Source organism: Mycetomoellerius zeteki, unplaced genomic scaffold (genome assembly GCF_001594055.1).
Source record: "Mycetomoellerius zeteki isolate Tzet28-1 unplaced genomic scaffold, Tzet1.0 scaffold62, whole genome shotgun sequence".
Classification (NCBI taxonomy): domain Eukaryota; kingdom Metazoa; phylum Arthropoda; class Insecta; order Hymenoptera; family Formicidae; genus Mycetomoellerius; species Mycetomoellerius zeteki.
The window spans coordinates 3384796-3411305 of NW_017257632.1; the positions used below are offsets into that span (position 1 = coordinate 3384796).

A 26510-nucleotide genomic window follows, 5' to 3' on the forward strand; every position below is an offset into this window, starting at 1 on the left:
GCAACTGGACCGTTGTGTCGGACGTTTATTTTCAAAGATTGAAGCGAGGAATGTGTAAACGAAGACTGTGTAAACCTACGCGCGATACCGCTACTCTCATCGTCGTCACTATCATGGCGAAGATCTCCTTATGCACTTGTGATGATCTAACATGTCTAGTTAAAAAGTCACATGTAAATAAAAGATTAATGAGAGTTTTTTGCGCGGTAATAATCTGTGCGTAATATTATTCTTGTACACGGAAAGAGCAATTTTGCAAGTTTGACTCACATAATTAATATTTTGTGTATATTTTCTTAAAATATAGTAAAAAAAATAGACTCCAACGTTTTAATCAACATTAAGAATTTTATATAGTCAATTCGTTTCCAAACTCTTAATTTATTTTCAATTATAATTTGATTGAAGAAGACTTAGTATAGTCGAAACGTTCCATGCATTGTATATTAGTGAATAACTTATAATTTTAATCCCTTCTTGACGCGCGTTTTAATAAACTAGTTTTAATCTTTGACCTAATTAATTGCTCGTTTATTTGAACTTTCTACTAATTTTATTGTATTTACATTGCAATTTCAAGAGTTAGGAAATTAATATTATTAAAAAAAATAGTTGAAACAAGATCAGATTTTTAAAATACACACATCTCCATCTTGCTTTGCTTTTTCTTTCCCTCCTCTATCTTTCTCCTCCCTCTCTTTCTCTTTTCTCATTTCAAGTTGCATAACAAAGCATATTAAGATTCGTAATTGTTTCATTTCTGAGTGTACTACCGACTAGTTTGCCTTCTACAATGAAAAAAAAACATAGTTAATGACGCCGCATAGAAATATATAATGTTATCTTTAGCGTGAGAATATCTCTGATACTATATTTCCGCGTCGAGCGTTGGTATAGTATGTTGTAATCAGTCCTCATCCGATACGGTCAACAATACTGTAGACTGGAACAGACGTAGTATGAAGTTGAACGAAAATGGCTGGTCGGAGTAATTGACCTCTTTAACACGCGCGTAAATTGCACCTTAAAAAGATACAATTCACATAATAGACGTAATTTGACGTACAAGACAATGCGTCATGCACAAGTTCGTTGCGAAGATGAGTGATTTTGATTATCTGTAAGCAGATAACGAAAAAGCCATGAAATTACTCGACACAAATTCGGGGCAGAAAAGATAGCTCCGAAGAAATTACACTCGCTCGTATTAGTTGTATACGGCAACTTTCCCTCCGTCGAGAGAGACGAGAAAAAAGAAAGAAACGTACGATCGATCTGCAGCTTTGTGCACGCTACACGAAATTTGAAGTCACGCGTGCTCGGCATTTAGCGAAATTACCATACATCATTATCCTTTGACACGGACCTCTCATTTCGCTGACGTTCATCACGCAAAGAGAAATTTGTGCCATCAAGTCGACTTGACGGCAAAATAGCTTTGTTATAACTCTCGATAGGCAAAAAGTAAGCAAATAAACACTGACAAGTAAAAAGTGTCTGGCGATTAAGAGCGTAGAATGCTTAATGGTATATTTAATATTGACTTTTTCTACCGCTGCGCCGGTAGAAAAAAAATTCAATTTTCTAATGTGAGATTTTTCTCAACTTGTTCCTTTCTCTTCGTCTTTTATTTTTAACCGGGCGACCAGCGTCGAGTGTTGCAAATCAGCATTAATTATCATTAAAGGCAGCTGAAATGCAAGTCGTGCCGTGATCGCGCAATGTTTTTCTTACGGGTATGACGCTTTCTCGCGAAACTCATATAACTGCACAGTTCGTATCCAGCCGTTAACGATTCTGAGAGACACGAGTGACTAATGGAGTACATCCAATTTGGGATACCCGTTCGAGTATTCCAACGACGGATAGCGAGATAACGAGGCAACTTCTGTTTAACGCGTTTAATTGTGGCGATATCTTACGGCCGCGTGTATTCGACGGAGGCAAATGCGCTGAAATGAGCAGTGGGGAAAGTTCAACCGCCCGCTCGTTAATTTATGCTATCCCCCTCGATAAACGATCGTCTCGCAATCGTCGGTGAGCGATTACGGCGCTGTTTAGACCCGCGTCGCAGCGCATTCTTATCTCGAGTCTCAACACTTATCGACTATTTTTTTCTCTGATATTAAGTGCCAACGACAGTTTTTCCGTAGTTTCTTGAAACGCGTTGTAGAACATTTATAACGTGATTCATGGTCGGCATTATTCTTTCAGGATTGCCACAGATTCGTCTTAAAATTCCATAACTTTTCCTTAATTTCCAAACAAAATTTCGTGATTTTTTTCCCCTGACATTCATTCATATTTTAAAATTTTTTGTATTTTCGTTCTGATTTGGAAACAAATATTTTGTTGAGAGAGCAATTAGCAATGTAAATTATTATTGATGTTACTGATATTGCTTGCATTTATATAAATTGTTAAGTTGGTACATTTTAAAACTATATAGATATGTGATGTATGTATATCAAACTTTTTTTAAACCAAGAATTTTGATTGATGATCATTTTTAATCTCCCTGACATTTCCCTGATTTTAACAGAGTTACTACAAAACTGAAAATTTTCACACCTACATAGTTTTGAAATACTATCAACTTAACAATTTCTCTTTCACTGCTATTATTGTAATACTATCTATACATGTAATCTATAAAAGTTACTTAAAGTGATAATGGTATGTGGCAAGCTAGTCGATGGTTGAATTCTTCACTTTTTATGACATTTGGATATCTTTTAATTGGCGAGAAAGTCGTATCTCCGTGCTAGTCACCGTCAATCACCAATTGGCTGTTTGCAAAGCGCACTTGTTGCAATTTTAAGATTTTTAAATTCGTTCTCACGAACAAGTAGTATGACGTTTTATTAACGCGTTTTATCTATATTCGCTATATTACTATATTTATGAGTTTGGTCTACTATTCGCTACTCTCGACATTCGCGGTAGCTCGCGTGACTTTCTTCTATCTTGGAATCACGTGAATCGCAAATGTTTCGCGCCTACGCGTTGTCGTTCGTACCACCCTTCGGCGCAATTCCGATGAAGAAATTCTATTTTAGAACAGTCGTTATTTTACGATCATATTTATATGCGCACATTTTATCGAATGTGTATCTCATCGTTATTATTAAAACGTTGAGTTTAGCAGTCGACAAAATTAAATGCGTTGAAAATAAGCGAAGAAAATAGCACACATACATTTATCATGTTCAACCTTACGTTTGTTACAGAAGTACGCCGGTATAAGGAAATCACGGACACGTACGCCACGAAGTTTTCTGATTATACGCTTTTGGATTTGCAATTGGAATTTGATCAAACCGTCTTCCGAAGCCGCTCAACGTTTTGCGTGGAGATAAAGCCGAAGCAGGGATACTTACAAGAGGCGGAGCAAAGATTTCCTGGATGTCCGTATTGTCTCAACCAGTACGCCAAGGTATTCTTAATTGTCTCAACTACGGTTATGAAAACTACACCTAAGCGTCCTATTTGAAGTATACAGAACGCGAGTGAATCTCCGCCTTACGGTGATTGATAGAGGAAGGTTCAAAGTTTTTTTTATCTATGATTTAGAATCATAGTATCAATCGTACAGATTATACAGTCGTCTAAAAATTTTTATTTTATTATATTTATTTTATTTTATTAAAATATTTATTTAATTTTCGCGTCTAAATTATCCGTTGTTGTAATTGATGGTTAATAATAACATTCGCTTTCCAACAGGATTGGAAATGTTGTTTAAAAAAAAATAAAACATTGTGGTTTTTTTAAAACATATTTTTAATGTTTTGAGCACGTTTTATATAGCAGTATTTTATAAAACATGCTTGAAACACGTTTAAAATATTGATTAAACATAGTTTGAACATGTTTAAAATATGATTTTTATCAACTCTGTTCCAATTTTATTTTTACAAATAATAATAAACAATAGAAATATTATAATAATATCAGTAATATTGATATATACAATATACTAAAGATCATATACTAAAACAAAGCAATTTTTTAGATGAGGAGGAAAGACATTGCCTCTCCCAGCAATTATTGCCCGTTTAATCTGTTCTCCGGGAAGGAGCCGCGCATGAAAGCCGCCATGGAGGAGCTTCTGAAATCGCCGCAGAACAATTTGAAAATCTTCAAAGACGGCCTCGTCGTCTACAATCAAACGTCCTCGCCGAACGATCTCGAGAACGTGCTGGACGAGTGGTTTCGGAATGCGGAGAACGACGGACGAGCTTGCCACGTCGACGAGTTCTGCAATTTGGTTTGCACCGCCCTTACGCGGCCTATCGCCCAAGAGCAGCTGAAACTGCCTGCCACCTCCCTTTCACGTAATTTTCTTGTACTCGCGAATCAAGTTCCAACATTTTGCACCGCGCCAGACGCAGTTGCGAGAGCCGAACAGTGTCTTCGCCTCGTGGGAAAGGTAGATACTTACTTAGATTAAAAATTATCATTTATTGAGAGAGAGAGAGAGAGAGAGAGAGAGAGAGAGAGAGAGAGAGAGAGAGTATAATGTGTCATTGCATTTTAACTAATTTCTATTTTTTTTCCTTACAGAAGTGCAATTTTGATCACAGTGAGTTACCGAAGAACTCTGTGCTAGAACGAATATGGAATATGCAGCGATTGTCTTACGTCAATACCAATTATATTTACAACGTTTATTCCAATTTCACATCGCTACTAAATGATGATATGATATATTCTGACTTGATAAAATTAAACAAAACTCGTAATGTTTTTCACGCTTTACCCGAACATCCTATGGTATGTATTTTTAGATATACAAATATATATACAAAAGAAGGAATTTTTGTTAAATACATGAATACATTAGATAATGCTTATCTTTTTCTGTTCCAGAATGCAGTCCAGAAAATGGAAATCATGAAGGAAATAGACTTTCAAACGTTTCTTAAGAGTACTATTGCACAAAAACATGATGACGATTTTAATAGAAATTGTAATGCTAGTTCAAAATGTGTTTTATCTACTAATACTAGCAGAGTACTTATGAACGGTGATCCTGTATCGCAAACAGAAATTAGTTCCAACCTAGATTCGCACCAACTATTTCATGGAAACAAGAATCTGCATAACCAAAAAATTAGTAACGATAACAAACGAAAGGCAAATGTGCAGATTACCGCCGAATATTTGTCAGCGTTGCAAAATTACCTTTTATTTGTCGCCGCCAGAGATTGTTCGATATTAATAACCTTCCGTGAATTGCATCCGTAAGTGTATTGTTCGAAACAATAACCCGTATTTTCGTTGCTGTAATGTTTAAAGCGCCGAAACTAGTATAAATCTTATAACAAAGGCAAAATTAGCGATAAAATTGATTTAATGCATTAGCTCTGAGAAGAAATGCGCTTTCTAATTATTCTCTATAGTCATTGTCCAAATGTATAATAGTCACCCAATATAGCACTGCAGCAAATAAGTAGATACTTTATTTATCTGATCATGATTATTTGATTTGGACTTAATATAATTATAATCAATTCATAAAACATATAATTCATATTTCACGCATACATCGTGAATCATTATTTACAGCCGCAAATGTGCAACATGTGGGTGATTATTACTTTCACCATATTATACGCATTTCAGATAATTAGATATGTTATCTTCCAATAATTATAATTTTTTTTCTTTTTTACAGGAAATATGCATCAAGAATGCCTGTGGAAAATATTATAAAACTTTCGGATCAACATTATTTTTTAAGCAGCGTTAAAGTTTCCGATTTGGATCCAAAAAGCGTTCATTCCATCAAAAAGCATCGACAACGAGATGTGGATATTTTTGATTCTGTGATTTCTTTGCTGGAAGAAAATATTTTTTTTACGAATAGATAATTATCCGAGAAAAGTGATGCTAGTAACTATACAGTATTTAATATTAATGATAAAGAATCTCTATTCAGCATAGAAGAAACACTAACTTAATTGACGATATACTTACCGATCATGAAGAATGTTATTCTTATGCGAATATATCTGTGTGGTGTTCCGTAGAATGCAAGAAAGATATTGCTGTTCGTCAATTAGTGTGTTAAATTGAATATCACTTCCGCATGTATAATATATAAAATTACATACATACATATAGATAAGCGATCTCCAACGAATATATTTTTCAGAATTCTGTTTAACTTTTATAGCTTTAAATTTTATACAAAGAAAAATAGGAATTTTATATCATGAAATGGAAATTTGTTTCTAAACTATAAAATAATGTCATTGTTGAAATTATATATTTGTTAATCTCTTATATTGCGAATATATTTTTCAGTGAAATGATATGAGAAATTTTGTGGACAGAGAGATAAAAAAATGTTATATGTAGCATTATGAATATATGATATTCGATTTAATATAACTGTTTAACTGTATAAAAGGATCTCTTATCAAAAGATTGACTTTTCAAAAATACAATTAGCACGCTATTTAATTATATATTGTTAAACTGAAACTGGTTTTAATGTTTCTTCCTTACATTAAATAAGAATTATGAAACGAAATATCCAATAAGAGCATAGCGCATAGCATAAATTTGTAATTTATTTGTATCTTATGAAAGATTGTAAACAATTTGTTGTTTGCCAGGAAGGTAAATTTTAATATTGTTCTAAATGTCGAAAAGAAAACGTTTATTTTAAATTATTAATTATTTAAAATAATATAGTTCAAATATAAAAAGAATTATATAATATATCTTTCGCTAAAGAGAATTTAAATTAATATTTAAAAAATCTTAATTATAAGAGTAAAGAGTTTTTCACTTAATTTTTGTAAAATAATTTTGCTTATTAGCAGAGTAATTCTCAATAAGAAAGAAAGTCTCATTTGTTTCATATTAAAAGAGTGAGTGGAACTATATAGGTAAGGAAAAAAATCTTTTATAATTGTGTGGTTATTGAGTGATGATTATCTTATGATATATTGTTACGTAATGATTGTTGTGATATTAAACAGTAAGATGATCGAATGTTTTATTTATCTTATATATAATTATTGTATTTAAGTTTTTCAAATTTTATTACATAATAAACAAAATTACGTATATAAATATAAATAAAGGACTCTCAATCTTAAACAATAAAATAAAATTCAGAAAAGGCTAGTGAGACGAAATAAATGAAGATAGCTATTAACACCTGAGTATTATTTGCGTTTGACTCTCATTAGCCTTTTCTGAATTTTATTTTATCGTTTATTACATAACATGTTATATTATTTTTTAATAAATATCTATAAAAACATACAATATAATTGTATGATACGTTAATTTTTAAAAGTAATTACGCATATAGATTTGGCGAAGATTGTAGAGATTATGATTTTTTAATGTATCTACTGACCAGTAAAGTGGAGAATATGAAAGGACATCCACGTTGCAATATCGCACTTAACGTGATCGAATTTTCGTACGGGCAATTGTCCCGGGTACAAGGCCGTGTTGCACAGTTATGAATGACGTGGCTGAAGGAGGGGTAATCGTGCACCAGCGTTGACCGAATCAGGGCTGTACGAAGCTATCATCCCCTGTAGTCTCTCTATAGGATTAGTTGTATATAATTAAATGTAACATTCTCTCGAATGAATAACAAAATTTTATTGTTTGAAACAGCACAATTAATATAATGTAATAAAATTCTACAAAATCATAAAGTAAAAAGGATGAATGTTTTAACGTCAAATAAGCAAATAGTCATAAAGAAAAGATGTAGTATAGAATAGAATTATTGATGGTTGAAAATTGTATCGTAATCGAAAATTTTCAATTGCTCTTTTTTTTTTACAAATAAAATTTTTTTCTTTTATAAAGAATAGAAATTTATGTATTTCTTATATAAAGGATCCTTCGGTTTATATCGCTACGTTCCTGAGCACATAGCGCACAATTGATGCGTCGGTGAGGCGGTCGTGTACCTCCGACTGCACTCGATCATCTTCGCTGCCCTACCACCATAAGTGCCCCTCCCATCGGGGGCGATTCGGAGTTTCGGAGATCGCGGTGATGGTCGTTCAGTCAACGTTCATAAATGATGACGTAAGGTCGCAGCTCGTAGCGAGCTGGCGATTCGTGGTACGTGGTAACGGCCTGTCAGTGAACCTCGGACGGAGATGGGGACGCAAAAGCCCGGGGAATGGGCGAATTTAGTGATCACGCGTTTCGAGGATCAGGTGGGCGATTGGCAATGCTCCGATGCGAGAAGCGTCGATCTCCTTGTCTTCGTTTCCTGATCGTTTCGTTTCGTGCTCGCCCTCTCCTTCTCCTTCCCTCTCGGCCCGTCGTCTCGCTCTCGCCACCCTCTTCCGGTGTACGGCCACCTCCTTCTCCTCCCTGTAATGTCACATCCACGGTGCATTTACGGACTTTACGGTACTTGCCCGTTTGCTCGTCGACTCCTCGAGTCCTCGTCAACGCCTTTCATGGGCGCGTCTTGGGATTACACCGGTACCGTCACCGTCGGCCTCGTTCCCGTCGTACTCGCGCCCCCCGTTCTCCGGGTATCGAATTTCGAGCTCTCTCGCCACTCGTTAATCGTGGTACGCGGGGTGGTATGATTTTTCTCGAACGAATGTTCGAACTTCTGGAACAACGAATGCAAGGACGAGGACGCGACCGACCGATTGTACATACCTATGAATTGGTCAACGTTGTCTCCTAATACCTGCTGAATTTGAACTTGAGAATTAAGTATTCGGAATATGTACGATATTTGGAGCGAGCACGGCATAAGCAGGCATAAGAAACAATTCAAGGACGTAGATATTTCAGAGATCGTCCTCATCAACCGCTAAATATTTAGAATACAACGGCAACAGCTAAATGTTTACAATATTCTCAAGGCATCGTTATGTAGACACGAGAAAGATTGTAATTATCTGTACAATCTTATGTCAATATTTCAGACATTGGTTTTTTGAAAGATTCCTATTGCTTTATATTTATTTACAAGATATCTCTGTGTATATAAATTGTGTTGCGTGCGACTTTTGGGTATGATCTAAATTGAATTTTATAAGGAAATCGATCAAACATTCAATACAATTTTTTAACAATAAAAACAAAGATAAAGTAATAAGATTTAATAATAAAATTTTTGATAATCGAAAGTTTTGGAATGTTGTAACGAAAGGTAACACATCAGAATCTAACATTTAAAAACAAATATAAAAGATTTATTTACATAAATAAAATATTAAATAATATTTACAGAAATTGACAGAATATATACAGAACAACCTATTAATCAAATACAATTTATCTTATCTTATTTAATTCTTTAAGTCTGATACAATTTCGAGATACCACATGTTAGATTTTCTATTATTAAACCATCATGATCAATCGTTGATCTAACGTTTGCCAGTAGACGCGGCTAAAAGAATCGAACTGAACAGGTTTTTCGAATACCTACGATTTATCTTTTCCAAAAAAAAAAAAAAAAAAAAAAAAGAAAAGGGAAACAAACGTCTATAATCGTGCTAGACGGTGATACGTTTTGAGCGCGTATCGATAAAGTGGGGGGGTTATCACCGTGCCCGAGAATACGATGTCGTTCCTTCCCTCCTTGATTCGTTCATTCATGAAAAGATGCATTCTTGCAAAGATGGCCCCTCCTCCCCCGGCTCCCCTCGTGCGGTTTGACCTTCGCCCCCTCCGCCTCCAGTCATCCTCGCCGTAAGAGCAGCTCAATCAAGGTGTATATACAGTAACGTATCTATTAGGGGGTGCGAGGTGTAAACTCGTGTGACTTTTGTCCATTTCTACCAACCAGTAGATTAACTTTAATTTTCTCGTTTTAATTTGCTCTTTATCCTTTTCTAAATCTTCGAACTAGAGAGATAAAGATGAAAAATAAGTTAAACCAAGGTTAAAGATAATCTACGGTGGTAGCAACGAGCATTTATGATTCACGAACGCTATTTCGCTGATTAGCGTGAGAATAATATAATTGGGGAAATGCTTTTGTGTGTGTGCTCCAATTACGAAATCCGTTATTTATAAATACAAGCGATACATAAATTCGCGTGGAGCACCGTACATTCGCGAGATTAAGAAATTGACGATATTCGACGGTCAACGAATCTCCGGGTAAGTCAAATAAGTTTCAGGATGAGATTCTGCGCTCGTGCCTGCCCATCCCCATAAAAATGACGGTAAAAAAAGAAAGAATTCTCTTACTGTTTGATACGAGTCGATGAATGGGATGGGTGTTCATGAATGAAAGTTGCATTCCCTTTACGCACAGCTCAACCGCGCTGCTCGTTGCCCGATACACCGAACAAAAGGGAATACCGGAATCGATTGAGTCGCACGAGTATATAAATTGATGTTTCCCAATGTCCAGGCAATTTGTCGCTACTATTATTTCGAAGATTGTTACGTTTCACCTGATGCCTCTAATTCATGCGTGTCTCCTCCATCCTGATAATCACCGTATCCACGGGAGACGAAAATGGATTCATCCAACAATACTACTCATTTGGACACACATACTTAATTTATTTTTGTTACATTGTATATTTTTTGTTAGTTTATCTTTGTCTAAGAGATCACTCCTTTGAATATAGCTGCCATGTCGTTTCGGTCCCGAAAATCCCCATTCTCGGATGAACGAAAAGAGGAGCAAGAAATGTCTAATAGAGATCTCTCGGTACCGTTTCTCCCTCGTTATATCTGGTCTTACGAAGATGCTGCAGCGAGTCAACGAGCTGACACCGAGCACGAGCAGTCAGCGGCCGTTCCAATCCAAAGATCAAGATCGGCAGGAGTCCATCATTATCGTTCTGGACACGCTGGAGAAGTGCCTGGCAAATACACCAAAGGACACAACGAAATTCGAGGAGGCGATGAATGTGAAACTGTTGCTTCGGGAGATATGCCAGTTCATTGGTGAGCCAAACAAGGGAAATTGTTGAGATAAGTTGACCTTATCTAACGTTTACAGAATCGATTTGTACATACAGAAAAATACATACTGTACGCAAGTAACAATTACTTGTTTTAATTTTAAAAGTTTATATATTCGTAAATGTACTCTCTAAAATTTTTTGAGCGGAATCTAACTCTAAAGTGTGAAATTTTATTCTTAAAAATTGCCAATTGAACCACTCTTTTTCAACCCTGGCTCAATTGTCACTCTTTAAAATTAGATTCCACTCTAAAGATTTTAGGGAATATCATAAGCACTAAATTTATTCAAAATATATTTTGAATATTCTAATAATTTAATACTTTAGTTAAGATTATTAAATTAAAACATATTCGATTTCTTATTGTATGAAGTCACTTCTTCGATTAATTTTATAATATTCTTCAAAAGAAAATAAATTCTTGTTTTGGGTATATGTATAATGAGTGTTTCTAAAATTTGTAATAAGCATATTTTAAAATTATTATCAAAAAATATTCTTTGTTAAAAATAAGCATTACTCAAAAAGCAAAGAAAGTAAATTGAGTAATCATTTTTTTTACAATAGAATAATATTTTTCTATGTGTATACTATACCTGATTATACAGGAGAATTAAAGTGCATGTTCAGTAGTTGAATTATCAAGGATAATTATAATTTCTTGCAGGTATGCCCTACGATAGTCCACAGACGAAAATGATCAGGGATTTAGCGAGCAAAGTACTGTTCGCTTTAAGCTTGAATTTCTTCAACGCGGTCTTTAACCGGATATCTGCCAGGCTTCAAGAACTGCCCAATAGCGGGGACGAGAATTCAGATTGTAGTGACATTGAGTTGATGCAGTATATCAATTTCGATGTCCACAGATTGACCAGACTACTGAACGGTAGGCGATGATTATTAACGTCACACGATCGCATAATACGCAAATTTAATACATTATACACTTATGCGTGCGTTCACGCGTTATCGCTGCAGAAATTATACAGAAAGTCCGGCAACTAACTGGTAAGAAGTCAGCGTATCTCGTGATTATGAATCCCTTGGAGAAAGCTATCTGGAATTGGATGGACACGTATCCGCAAGAGTTCGCCGATATGCAGAAGCAGCCTAACGAGGATCTTAGTAAGGCGTGTGAGGAGTTATTCGATATTCTCGACACGTTCGTCGCCGAGAAGAAGAGTCGCGCGGCCTCTGTTTGGCCGTTGCAGGTGATGTTGTTAATACTCTCGCCCAAGGTGTTGGAGATCGTGAACGCCGACACTGGGCCACCCGATTCTCCACGGTATTCGAAAAAGAAGCAGTTCGTCGACAGCGTGAAGCGTAGTTTAAGAATGCACGGTAGCTCTTCTAGTCGCCAATTGTCTGAGGCCGCGGCTGTTACATGCGTCAATCTCATCAAAGCAGCCACGTATGTCAGCAACGATTCTATCACTAACGTCGTCCTAATCCTGGCGCAGCAACTGATGGACGATTTAATGACCCTTCTCTTCAACCCCTCGAAACCATTTTCACGCGGACAGAATTATAGCGCGCAGGACATCGATTTGATGATCGATTGCTACATTAGCTCCTTTCGTATCGATCCAGTCAACAACGAAGCTTTTTTTAAATTTTGTCTGAATGTCAACTACCCATCAACATACCAGTTCGTCCTAGTCAGCTCATTATACAAGCAAGTGCCGAAAATATTTTCTTTTCGTAGTGATCACGAACGAGGATCTTGTAAATTATTGACAAGTCTGACCAAGTGATTTGATGTCATATTTCAGAATTTTCACACAGCCGAGATTACCGTGGTGGCCGGAGACCAGTCTTGTATATTCATACGGCACAGACCTCAGGAATATGTTTACTGATACCCTGAACAAAATGACGCAGAACTGTAGTAATACGCCGTTGCGCATGATTCACAATTTTTCTCTCAAGTCTAAAGAGGAGATGGCCAATTCCAAAAACTTATTGCTGGTGTTGGTCCGACTCATTCACGTGGATCCTATGTTAATGTTGCATGTACGTTCTTTATAAATAAATATAAGACGATCGTTAATATAAGTGCAGTAGGATATCGATACAATAGGAATACAGCAGGATATCGATGAAAAATACAAATATAACATTTACTCATGTATACTTAATTAATAGTTATAAAAATATATGTGTATATATATATATATATATCAACAGTTGAGATATACTATATAGAATACGTATAGATATTATAATAAATATCAATATAAGATGTCTAAGGCTCTTATATTAATTTAACAATTTACAGAGTTACGGCACAGCTGGTCACGAAATACAAAGGTCCACTTTAGAGCTGATTAATGGACTTGTCTCATTAGTCCATCAGCCCACAATGCCAGATATCGCCCATGAAGCGATGGAGGCTTTGTTAGTACTACACCATCCAGATAAAGTCAAAGCGTGGAATCCAGAAGCGCCGCTTGACACTTTCTGGGACGCCAGTTCTCAAGTCGTCTTCTCAATCTCTCAGAAATTGATTCAACATCAAATTTTCAATTACACAACTATACTTAAATGGCTTCGCGAGATACTGAGTTGCAGGAATAAGACAGCCACATTGTGACTAGTAAACAAGCACATGTTAAACTTGAGGTACAGACTTTTAATTATTGCAAAATATAACTAGTTAGAATTAATTTGCATAATTTGTGACATATCCAGGTCGTGTGTTTGATGTATTTATGGAGTATAGACATGGAGGCTGTTTTGGTATCCATGTCTTGTTTTGCACTATTATGCGAAGAAGCTGAAATTCTTTGCGGCAGCGATGGAGTAGCAGTGACCTGTTTGCTTCCCAATTATCAGCTGTATTTAGAATTGGCGCAAGCTTCGACCGTATTGATCTCTGGTAAGTTTTATTTCTCCAACGAAATTTTATGATAATACTCAGAACAGATGGAGAGAAATGTTCTCCCAGATTCACTTGTGAATCTTTGAATCCATTTTTCTACTTTAATTAATAAAATAGTTTTATTCATCTGTAGTAGAATATTAAAGATCTTGTTATGATAATAGCCCACGGGGAGACTAGACTATATTATCAGGAATATAATTACGGTGAGTCTTTGTCTCCAATTTTGTTCATTATTTTTATGTTTTTATTGTTGTTTCTCTAATAAGTTGATTGTTAAATGAAGAAATTGTATTAATACAGCATTTTAACGTTTCTTTTTATTTCAGGGCGTGTCACATTACAAAAGAAAATATTATCTTTATTGAGAAAGATAGAACATTGCGTAAATGGTATACAACCAGTACGTACATTAATATATATTTATTTTTCGTATTTATGTGTAATATGAAATCTATCTCTACATATTATATAAGACAGCATTATATAAATTGTATATTTAACATAAACATCTCAAACATAGTTTTTTTTTAAATCGACAGATTTTACGTTCGTATTTTTAGGCTTGGGAAGAAACATTTAGAAATTGGGAAGCGACTTCACGGCAGTTGTCCAATTATCCTAAAAGCAAAACTGAGGATGTACAGGTAGAGCCGTTTTGTCGCGGCAATGTAAAACGGAGAGCGGCGCACCAAAATTCAGAGCACGAAATGGAAGAACAAATTAACGAGTGGGCTAACATGACAGGGTTTCTTTGCTCTTTGGGTGGAGTATGTCTACAACGTCGTTCACCTAATAGACCACCATATGGTGTATTCCCTTTTAATCCCGAGCATAAAAAGGGCTTGATAAAACAACAGGATTCTGTCTCGGGTTTATCAAATTCTAATCAAGAAGCACAATGTTGTCCAGTGACACAATTCATATTCAACTTGCTACGATTATTAATTTGTAACAATGAGAAACTTGGCAATCAAATACAGAAACATGTAAAGGAATTGGTCGCACACGAGATGAGTCCTGCTCTATATCCAATATTATTCGATCAGATAAAAAATTTTGTCGAGAAATTCTTCGACCCACATGGTCATGTAGTGGTTTCAGATTTAAACACACAATTTATTGAACATACTATATTTATAATGAAAAATATTCTGGATTCAACGACGGATCAACCATCGGAATATCTTGGAATGACTAGCATCGAAGGCATGATGTTGGCAATCGTTAGATACGTCAGGCACTTGGACAAGACGGTGCATTCGATTTTAATTAAAACCAAATTATGCCAGCTCGTTGAAGCTATGATGAAGAGGCGGGACGATCTTGCATTTAGACAGGAATTGAAATTTCGTAACAAACTAGTTGAATATTTAACTGAGTGGGTAATGTGTACACATCCTCATTCTTCAACAACTGCCAACGATATCCTAACTTATGCCACGTAAATATTTTTTTCTACTTCATCTACGTTTAATTTCTATGTTGAAAATAAAAAATAAAAACTTATGACCATCAAATCTGTCTTTAACTTTCTATAGAGATTTGGATCAAGCTAGCATGGAAGCAGTAGGAGCATTATTACGTGGACTTCCTCTACAGCCTGAAGATTCTGATCGTGTTGAATTGATGGAAGCAAAATCTGAACTGTTTTCGAAATATTTTACGCTCTTTATGAAATTAATGAACTACTGCAACGGTCCATCATCAACATCAGAGGACAAAGATGTTGTGCCTCGGCCTACTTTAACGACTAACAAAGTAGCCATTTTGCGCAACACTGCTATTCAAGCTATGAGTAATCTTCTTAGTGCGAATATAGACAGTGGCTTGAGACACTCCATACGTACGTGACAAATCAGTTTATATGGTTTTAATCCAAAAATTTTCTGGAAGAATGTATTATATAAGTCCTAAAGACAAGTCTGCTGCTTTTAATTTTATTTACTATTTTACTTCTTTAGGCAATTCTTTGGTTATTCATAACTATCAAATTAATAATTTCATCATTAAACTTTAACTTTTTTCTTACTTAGATTTGGGCTACAACACAGATCTGCAGACGCGAGCTGCATTTATGGAAGTGTTGACTAAAATTCTTCAGCAGGGCACGGAATTTGATACTCTCGCCGAAACTGTCCTAGCGGATAGATACGAACAATTAGTTCAACTTGTTACAATGATCAGTGATAAAGGCGAATTACCTATCGCCATGGCACTGGCTAATGTAGTGACGACGAATCAAATGGATGAGTTGGCGCGTGTCTTCGTGACACTGTTTGACGCAAAACATTTGTTATCACCATTATTATGGAATATGCTCTACCGAGAAGTCGAGCTAACTGATTGTATACAGACTCTTTTTCGCGGTAATACTCTGGGAAGTAAGATCATGTCCTTCTGCTTTAAAATTTATGGCACCAGCTACTTGCAAGGCTTACTCGAGCCTCTCATTATACCTTTACTGGACAACTCAACAATTAGTTTTGAAGTAGATAGCGCAAGGATTGACTCTAACGAAAATATTGAACAAAACGGTGAAAACTTAACCATGTTGACACAAAAAGTGTTCAATGCTATCGTATCATCGGCAGATACGTAAGTATAATCGTTATTACAACTTATAATAAAGTCACGTAACGCTCAAGTCCAAAATTTCTTTTCAGGTTTCCTCCGCAGTTACGCTCTATGTGTCACTGCCTGTATCAAGTATTATGCAAGAGATTTCCGCAATCTCCGCAAAGTAACATTGTAGCCGTAGGAACGGTGATATTTCTGCGTTTCATTAATCCTGCAATCGTCTCACCCCAAGAGTCTGGTATCATAAATAAACCAGTGCCACATGACATTAAACGAGGCCTTATGCTTATGTCAAAGATATTGCAGAACATTGCAAATCATGTAGAGTTTAGCAAGGAGCAACATATGTTGCCTTTTAACAATTTCTTGAGAACGCACTTTGAGATCGGTCGACGATTCATCATACAGATAGCATCGGATTGCGAGACAATTGATCAAACCAGTCATCCTATGTCATTTGTTTCGGATGCCAATGTATTGGCTTTGCATAGATTGTTGTGGAATCATCAAGAAAAAATTGGAGATTATCTTAGTAGTAGTAGAGATCATAAAGCTGTCGGAAGGAGACCATTTGACAAAATGGCTACGTTATTAGCGTATCTTGGGCCACCCGAGCATAAACCGGTGGATTCCCAGTGAGTTCTGAAACTATTCTCGCTTTGATTACGTCATCATCATCATGATGGCTAATATAAATCGCGAATGATTGATTCGATATTTGAATTTCAGCTCGCTTTTTTCTACTACTTACGTTCGTATGTCACGATGGGCGAATAAAGACATGTCTTCGACTAATTTTGAAGAGATCATGATGAAATATAATATGCACGAGAGAGAAGAATTTAAAAGTATCCAAAGCATGAATATTTTTTATCAAGCAGGCACCAGTAAACAAGGCTATCCAGTATTTTACTACATTTCACGACGATTCAAGTAAGCGCAAATCGTTATAAGATATAAAATAACGGTAAAGATATAGCGAAGAATTTATCATTTAAACTTCAATTTTCAGACTTGGCGAAACGAATGGCGATCTACTGATATATCACGTCATTCTAACTTTAAAACCCTTTTATCATTCTCCATATGATGTAGTCGTCGATCTTACTCACACGTGTTCAGATAATCGGTTTCGGACAGAATTTTTGCAAAAATGGTTTTACGTTCTACCTACGGCAGCTTATGAAAATCTTCACGCGGTATACATTTATAATTGTAATAACTGGGTACGTGAATACACAAAGTATCATGATAGTATCCTGGCACCATTGAAAGGTAATCGAAAAATTGCCTTCATCGATGGCCAAGGAAAATTAAACGACGTGATCGATGTCGAGCAACAAAAATTACCTGGAGCAACATTATCTCTGGATGAAGACTTGAAAGTCTTCACCGGCGTCTTGAAACTATCTCATAAAGAAATGAGGGTGTCCGTGAAGATCGGACCAACGACACTACAGATAACGCATATAGATAGATCTAAAGTGTTATCACAATCCATTCTCTTAAATGATGTCTATTATGCGTCCGAGATAGAAGAAGTTTGCTTAGTGGATGACAATTCATTTGTGCTAAGCATTTCCAACGAAGCAGGACCTCTGACTTTCGCCCACAATGATTGCAACAGCATCGTGCAGAATATAGCTCACATTAGGAGTCGCTGGACTCTATCGCATCCGAACTCCTTGTCCGTTCACTCGAAAATCAGGCCTAAAGATGTACCCGGTACTCTACTGAACATGGCTTTACTGAATCTCGGTAGTCCTGATCCCAATCTTCGGACTGCCGCGTACAATCACCTATGCGCGCTCACAGCAACGTTTGGCTTGAAAATAGAGGGTCAATTGTTGGAGACGTCCGGTATCTGCATACCATCAAATAACACCATATTTATCAAGCACTTGAGTGAGACCTTGGCAGCGAACGATCCACATCTCACGCTCGAGTTTCTCAAAGAATGCATGCAAGGCTTCAGGGAATCGACCATTGAACTGAAACATTTATGCTTGGAATATATGACGCCGTGGCTCAGCAACCTCGTGCGATTTTACAAACCTCACGACGAAGGCAAGCGGCAGAAACAAGTTACAGAGATCCTGGACGATTTGATTACGTTAACCGTTCAGGAAATTGAAATGTATCCGAGTATACAGGCCAAGATCTGGAGCACAATCGGCATGTTGCCGGAACTGATAGACGTTGTTCTCGATATTTTTCTTCAACGTAGCGCACGATACGGCTTAGGTTCGCCGATGGCCGAGATTATGGCGGATACTGCTGTTGCTCTGGCATCCGGTAACGTAGAACTGGTCGCCAAGAAACTGATTAACAAGGTATGTCGAATAGTGGACAAAACGTGCATGTCGCCGACGACACAGTTAGAGCAGCATATAATGTGGAGCGACATAGCGATCCTGGCGAGATATCTTTTGATGTTATCCTTTAACAACTGTCTGGATGTAGGGAAACTCGTATGTTCTGGTAGTTTGACTATGCGAGCTTCCACTCATGGTTTAGTGATCAACAGTATTCATTCATTATGCACATGCAGTTCGCCTGCGTTTTCCGAAGATACACATAGGATACTACGGATGAGCCTAGACGAGTTCTCATTGCCAAAGTTTTACCTGTTGTTCGGTATCAGCAAAGTGAAATCTGCTGCTGGCACAGCCTTCTACAAACATCCAAACTCCAGCAATAAACCCGTGAATGAAAAGTGGCTCAGTAGCGATCAAAGAAGCGCGTATGGAACGCAGGACAAGGAGAGACTTTATTTAACTAGTTTGGAAGTCATAAATTATAGAGGCTTGCATGCGGGATATTCCGAAATGCGATTGGTTAAAAACGTGGACTTTGTTAGCGAAGAACTTCGCTTTCTGCTTAAATCCGGCTTTGCAGCCGAGAGCGCTCATCGTCTTTGGTTGTATCAGCAAAAGTATAACTGATCAAGATATGAAACAATTGCTGAAGATACTGATGAAGGCGCTCGAAAGTTTTAACGATATTAATCTCATAGAGGCTATTGTTATGTGCTTAACACGATTGCAACCTCTTCTGAGACCTGTAAGTTTCTTCCCCGTTTAGAGTCTTGGAGATTGTTCTTTTTTAATATTCAATATTAAATCTATTTTACCGTTTTCTGTTAAGGAATCTCCAATACATAGGTATTTATTCTGGGTTGCCACATCCGTTTTAGAGTTAGACGAAACGTCGTTATACGCATCCGGTCTAGCCCTTCTAGAGCAAAATTTGCATACACTTGATTCGCAGGGCACTTTCGACGAGAAGGTCTGCAATTCTTCTCGAATTTTGATTAATCTTTCAATATCTCTTGATATACAGAATAATAGAGAATAAACTATTACTATTTTTTCTAGACACTAGAACACGTAATGATGTCAACGCGTGAACCTTTGGAATGTCAATTTAAACAATTGGATCACACCGTGGGCCTGTCCTTTAAGTCTAACTTTCATTTCGCGCTGGTTGGTCATCTCCTGAAAGGCTACAGGCATCCTACGCCAACTACAGTCACCAGGACGGTCAGAGTATTGACCATGTTACTGGCAATCATAGCTAAACCCTCTAAAAGGGATAAGTTTGAAGTAACGCCTGAAAGCGTTCCTTATTTAACCGGTATGTTTGATTTGAGAGATCGAAAGCTCAATATTTATATCAAAATTTAAAAAAAATCTATACAAATTTTATTCCGCAGCGTTAGTGGCTGTGTCAGAAGAGGTTCGTAGCAGGTGTCACATCCGACATTCGCTTGACAAAAGCTTGCACGATTCATCAGGCAGTTCAGATGTTCTTGACACTCTACCGTCGCGCAATACGGTGACTGTCTTTTTTCTATTTGTTGTAATATAGCATACATAAAATATAATATATGAGATTATTGTATATCTATTAGGAAATGCCTGGAGCTTCTAATCCTACAAGTAGAAGACAGAAAACTTGGGATTTACTGGATCAATCAGCACTTACTCAAGCAAAACAACAAAAACAATCTGCACAGGTATAAATTATATAATTATACGATCGCGCGCGTATGTTGTTCAAGAATTTCTCTTTTATCAGCTGCAGCGATAATTGTAGCAACGCGCGTAGTTAACTTGTTCGTTGGAAATATTGTAGGAATACAAACTTTTGCGTCCTCGAAAATCTTACTTTTTTAAATTATTTATGTAGAATATATCAAAATGTAGCACCATTCTCGCACACACAATTTCTTATTTAGCAAGTTAAAGAGAAATCACTCTCGAGCATACAGAGAGCATGAGGTTACTTTGAAACAATGCACTGCATGATCCTAAAAGAATCGATGCTCGCACGAAATAAAATTATTCAAAGCTTACTCGTACAAAATATGAACTATCTTTCTCATAAAATATTCGTAATTTGTGTAATTTGCGCGATAAATTATATTGCTTCTATTGCTATTGCTTCGCTTATCGTATCTTTATGAATTGTTTGATAAAAATCTTTCACTTTTGCCAAGAAATATTTGTTTATCAAAAAACCTATTGCCTAAAAATTTGTGTGTGTGTACGTGTGTTATCTACAAAATTACAGTAAAACGTATCTATATCCATGTATCTAATCTATCTGAAAATTTATATACTTTAAATATGTATCCTACTTTATTTATCTTCTTGATATAGAACTTTTCAATTATGTTTTATTTTTGAATTTCTTGACGCACATGAAAAAAATCAAAACCTCAGCTTTTAAGCACGAATTGAACGAAAATTCATTTCGCGTAATGATTTTTCTATCGTTCTGCTATACTTCTCTATCCGACTCCTAGTTAATATTAGTAGACTTGTTGCGCATATAACATTTTATTCCTCCGTGCATCTCTGTTTACTCTCTTGGTGTGTGCCCGCGCCTGCCTGTGCCTGCCTGGATTATATAAAACATCATGCAACTTGTCACTAACAAGACTGGCCGGCTTTTATTTAAATCGCAGCGATCCTTGAGTGTGCCGAGCGCAAAGGACGATAAGTCAACGGACAACACAGAACAACAGGTACTTTTATTTTTTGTCATTTTAGTAACAATTTTTATATTTTTTTCCTTTTTTTCAAATGCAGTTTGAGATGCAGTTGTGTTTAACTATTCATGTTGGAAAACATGAAAATGTCTTGCGACTATAATATCTAATTTCTTAATCTTATCATGAGTCGATATAATGAGAAAACTGAGATGTTTATATTTTTTTCGCTACAGAGAGATCGGAGTACGAGAGTGAGTTTAAGCAACGAAAATAACGTTTTGCTCGATCCGGAAGTGTTAACAGATTTTACAACACAGACTTTGGTGCTAACTATGCTGGCCACGCTAGTAAAGTATTCCACTAGCGAAAACGAAACGCGGATTCTTTATGAGTATTTAGCGGAAGCAACTATAGTTTTCCCGAAAGTTTTCCCATACGTGTAAGTTTTCTTAGACAGATAGAAAAGAAATTAATCTATTTTCAAGTATTTACAACTTGCCGAATATCTCTTTGTAGACATAACTTGCTTGATGCGAAAATCAACAGTGTATTGTCTTCTTGTCAAGATCAAGTAATATTAAATGCAGTACAAACGATTATTCAAAACATGATAGCTTGTGAAGACTCAAATCAACATCATTTGCAACATTATTTGCAAAATTGCGGATTTCGGGGTCTTTGGAGATTCGCAGGCCTTTATACGAATGTAAGTTCTGAATTCTAGCATTTGATTTGGTTTTTTGGTTATTTAGTTTTAATACTAAGGATCATTACTGGATTTGAGGAGCTAGTCTTAATTTTCCTTAACGTAATTAATAATACGTTTACAGTCTAATTGTACGCCTGAGAATGCTGAGTTGTTTGTTAATTGCCTGAAAGCAATGGTGGAAATATTGGAAAAGTATTTGATACAAGAATCGAATAGTAAAGAGGAAGTTATCAGGAAGAGTAAACGGGCCAATAATTATCAAACAGATTTTACATCAAAAACAAAATCATCTCCTGTCCAAGAACAAACTCGTGTATCAACAGAAATTGACGTTCATGCAGAGTGAGTCTTATTTTAGAGTATTTGCCGCTTTTGTAACTTTGCGTAAATTATGTTGTGCGTATGTAACAATGTATATCAGCCAAATTGAATGTTTCAGTCGTAATACGGATAACAAGCGAGACGATTCAATTGATATACGTCGAGCTGAAGATACGGGTGGCGATGATGGTGGCGGCCATTCACGTTCTTAGCAATTAATTTATGATACTGACAGACAATGTGATAAAAGTGTGCATAAAAAGCAAAATAATCGAAAGTTGCAACGGCAGATGAGGTGTGCGAACTCTAAATAATCGCATTGTAAATATAGGTGAGATATCAATAATTCCATTAGAAGACATTATTATCTCCTTATTCAGTATTTATTAATTGAGAAAGAAATTTATCTACTAATATTTTATTTTGCAGAACTTCGCACACATTTATCCCCTATTTCTGCTGCAACGTGTCAGTTTAGTACAATGCCGTCCACGATATAATGAATCTACAGAAATGGAAGTCAATGAAAGCTACATTTCTGAAGAACCTTACTTTATTTTTTATTAGCGTCGTATTTATTAATGAATCGTACAATACTTGCTATTTTAATGTAATAGTGTTGCTACGAGATTTAAATGAGTATTATAGCATATATGTTGCCAACACTTTTACAACAAAGTTGGAAAATTTGTATTGTGAACATAAATTTTCTCGCTATATAGCGTAAAAACTTCAGCGAATTAGTATATAATATTTCGTCATAATTTCATCAATATTTACAAATAGAAAATTATTTATGGTATTTACGATATGCAGTTAATTTTTTGTAAAAAAATTTGTTGAATATTTTTCTCATAATCATACGTATAATTTATTGACTGGTTCTGCCATGATCGCAATACACTACATATATACAGAATCTCAATGATCCATAGTGAACCAACCGCGGAAAAAAGTATATAAATAAAAATTAATAACCATTGCTCGCAATCTTTCGTTGTATAGAAACATATATTTAACATAAGGCTTCTATCGCAAGAAAATATATTGTTTACGATTTATTTTTAAGTAATTGATTGTAAAATACCGTAAACAGTCATCATTTTACGAAAGAGTCTCTGTTGAGCTAAGGGCCTAGAAATGCGGTTATGCTAGACGTAATTTTTTACGCAAGGATCGTATCGCTCCTTGTCGTATGTCGTTGCATATAGATCTCATCAATGCAAAGATGATTTGGACCAGTGGCGCCTGTCGTCTCAAGGCGTTCGAAGCTCCGGGACGAATAATTTCTAGAATCCTCTCAAGAGAAACACCAATATAAGTGTATATTGTCTACCACTTATTAAAGTACAAAGCGAGACCAAGCGCAACATTTTCTCTGTATTGTAACGTAAGCCGGGATAGTTTAGTAATAAGGAAAAGGGAGAGAATAGTCGAATGTAAATCGATGCATCTCGCACATCATGTATTAGCAATGTGAATACCAGATGCCAGGGATCGTGTTAAAATAGTATTTTGATGTACGTATCGCAAAGAGAATACTCGCCCCGTTTTATTGAAACTTCATTTATTTATTTAGATAATTTTCTTTCTTTCGCCATAGCAAGTGTGACATATATAAATAATGAATGTCTCAGATTGAGAAACGTGGAAATGATATTTCTGTGTAGTTATGCAGAATGAATAGCAGCTTCTCAATGGCACTAGAGTGATTGTTAGGAGTTTGAGAGATGTATTTGTACATAGTGCGCGTATTGTACAATGTTTGTACAATCGTGGCGACTTTGTAAGTTGATTTTGTGTTCATCTGTATTTTTAGACAAGTTTTTAGAGACGCGCGAAAAAATGCGTCGTAGAAAATCAATAAATTTACTAATTAATGTATTGATTTCTATATACCGAGCTTTTTCCGAGCTTGTACTTAATATGAATGAATTTACGTTCAAGTCATTAATTACTATTACATGAGCTTTGATCTTACTAAACGTGCGCTAGTCATATTATAAATATTTTAATATCGAAAAGAGCTCGAAGTAAGTTTTTTACAGCGTTTTTTTACACATAGTCTTTATTCCTACTGATTATTTGTTATAAAATTGTCAATCTAGTAATCATGGCATGTATAAGCTAATTTTAAATATTCGTTCATAACTTACTAATTTATAATAATTCGCGCAGTTCGGATTTGTTAAGCACAACCGTAACTGCCGTGTGATCACAAGTCTTGTTGTCTTTTACCAAAGATGTAAATCGGCCTAGGCTGCGTTAGATAAGGCGATTAATTTACTACAATTAACAATAAGAACGATAGATCATAATCGTAATGGCTTAATATGTATGCGTCGTATTCGAATTTTTCATCAGTTCGGCATTTTCCTTTCGGACCTCGTGTTTTCGCGATATTCTTAGAGCACGTGTTACTACGATGAATCTGTAAATATTAAATTTTAGCGTGTAAAGATTGATGAACAACGAGGTGTATGTCAGACTAGCGAATATTGATTTATTATACTAAAAAAAAAAACGAAAAAAGAAATTTATGCGCACATTTTTCTGGCTTTCACACAATAGGTTTGTTCACGTCGCATGCTCCAACGTGCTCCTACCATAGCTCTACTCACTCCAACGTGTTTGTTAGATATGATAGGAACATGTCAGAACATGTTGTAGCAACTAACGCGAATGTAGCTTTATTTATAATTTAATTTACAATTAAATAAAACAAAAAGAAGAGCTATCGATTTTTTTATCGTGCGCACATTTTTTGTCAAATGATCAAACAACCTGCTAATGAATTTTTTTTGTGATTTGTAGTACTAACAATTTAATTTCAAAACAATATTTCTCGGTATTATTTGATTGTATAGTTTCGCATGTACATATAATTAAATATGTTCAACTTGCCAGTTATAAGCTTTTGTATATACATACAAGAGTTAAGATGTCTCCAAACGATATGACCAATGTATACTTCAACTTTGCATACATTCGCTAAATATTGATTCACATTCAATATAGATAATTATAACATATAATTATGTCATGTGTGTGTATGATATTTGCTAATGTCGGCGAACGTTATTCATATTGTTTGGAGACTCCTTCATATTAATATTATCAAATAGAGTCCGGTAGTACGATACGAACATATGCAGGCAAAGAGTACGTAAATACGTAAGAATATAAGTTGTAATATTTATTTAGCAGATCATGATACGCACACAGAATAGTTAAATATGATAGCTCTGCGAAATCTCGATTCGCGCGGTCGATATTAAACAATATATATTTTTCTCTTGATCGAATCTATTCACGACGTGATTATCTGGCCTTTCTATACGGATGCAATGAGACAATTTTTTGTGTAAATATCTACGAGATTAAAATGCTGTTTGTTAAACAATATAAATGTGTATGATTTTTTTTATTGAATTTTATTAAATTTTCGAATGTTTTGTGACTCTTGTTTGTACCACTTTTTTTGATACGAACGTATTCTTTATATAAATATTTTTGTAACTCTCTAGTTAAAGAGAATATGTCGTTATACAGGGTGTTTCCAAATTAAATGGCAAAACTTCGGGAGCGTGTAGAGGAGTAAAAAACTAAGAAAAAAAGTCCTATAGACATATGCTCGTTTTTGCTCCGTTTCAGAGAAATCGAAAAAAAATGTTTACATTTCTTGCCATATCTAGCACCGACATATTTGATTACATTTTCCACTTTCTGTTATGAATTTGTCAGTCGCTCTTTGAAAGCCTTTAACAGTAGATGAATTTTGTCTTTTGCAATATGCCGCGTACGTATTCTAATAGTGAATATGCTGATATGGTTTTTGTATACGGTTTCTGCAACGGTAATGCTTTAAAGGCGGTGCGAGAATATGCACGACGATTTCCAAACAGAAGAGTGCCAAACCGAAGAGTGTTTATGTTGACATTTAATAGATTGCGAGAGACTGGAACATTTTCAATTCGACAAGAAAACAACCGATTTCAAGCAGCGTTACGAAGAGATTTGCAGGCAGGGAATCGTATTTTACAACATTTTGACAATCATCCTGAGACCAGCGTT

General features: G+C 35.7%; 2 protein-coding genes across 2 annotated transcripts in view; both read left to right on the top strand.

Annotated features, from left to right (window-relative positions):
* Ipk1 (Inositol phosphate kinase 1) overlaps positions 1-6130 on the top strand; it is a 61219-nt gene extending 55089 nt beyond the window's left edge. Inside the window, exons 4-8 of the mRNA XM_018457210.1 lie at positions 3231-3436; positions 4016-4432; positions 4567-4776; positions 4873-5246; positions 5681-6130. Of these exons, the coding sequence (XP_018312712.1) occupies positions 3231-3436; positions 4016-4432; positions 4567-4776; positions 4873-5246; positions 5681-5876 (1403 nt within the window). The 3' untranslated portion in view covers positions 5877-6130. The remainder of the gene's footprint in view (positions 1-3230; positions 3437-4015; positions 4433-4566; positions 4777-4872; positions 5247-5680) is intronic.
* A 1758-nt stretch (positions 6131-7888) lies between these two features.
* Nf1 (neurofibromin 1) lies at positions 7889-22927 on the top strand. Its single transcript, XM_018457310.1, is given in 27 exon segments — positions 7889-8207; positions 10605-10926; positions 11614-11832; positions 11925-12621; positions 12719-12959; positions 13225-13519; positions 13522-13568; positions 13638-13824; positions 13992-14033; positions 14157-14230; positions 14391-15271; positions 15369-15673; positions 15864-16425; positions 16494-17042; positions 17137-17340; positions 17420-19201; positions 19203-19470; positions 19555-19695; positions 19785-20043; positions 20123-20244; positions 20321-20425; positions 21353-21439; positions 21640-21845; positions 21923-22112; positions 22237-22457; positions 22555-22767; positions 22866-22927. Coding segments are annotated over 26 exon segments (8160 nt in total). The 5' UTR covers positions 7889-8147; the 3' UTR covers positions 22649-22767; positions 22866-22927.
* The last annotated feature ends 3583 nt before the right edge of the window (positions 22928-26510 follow it).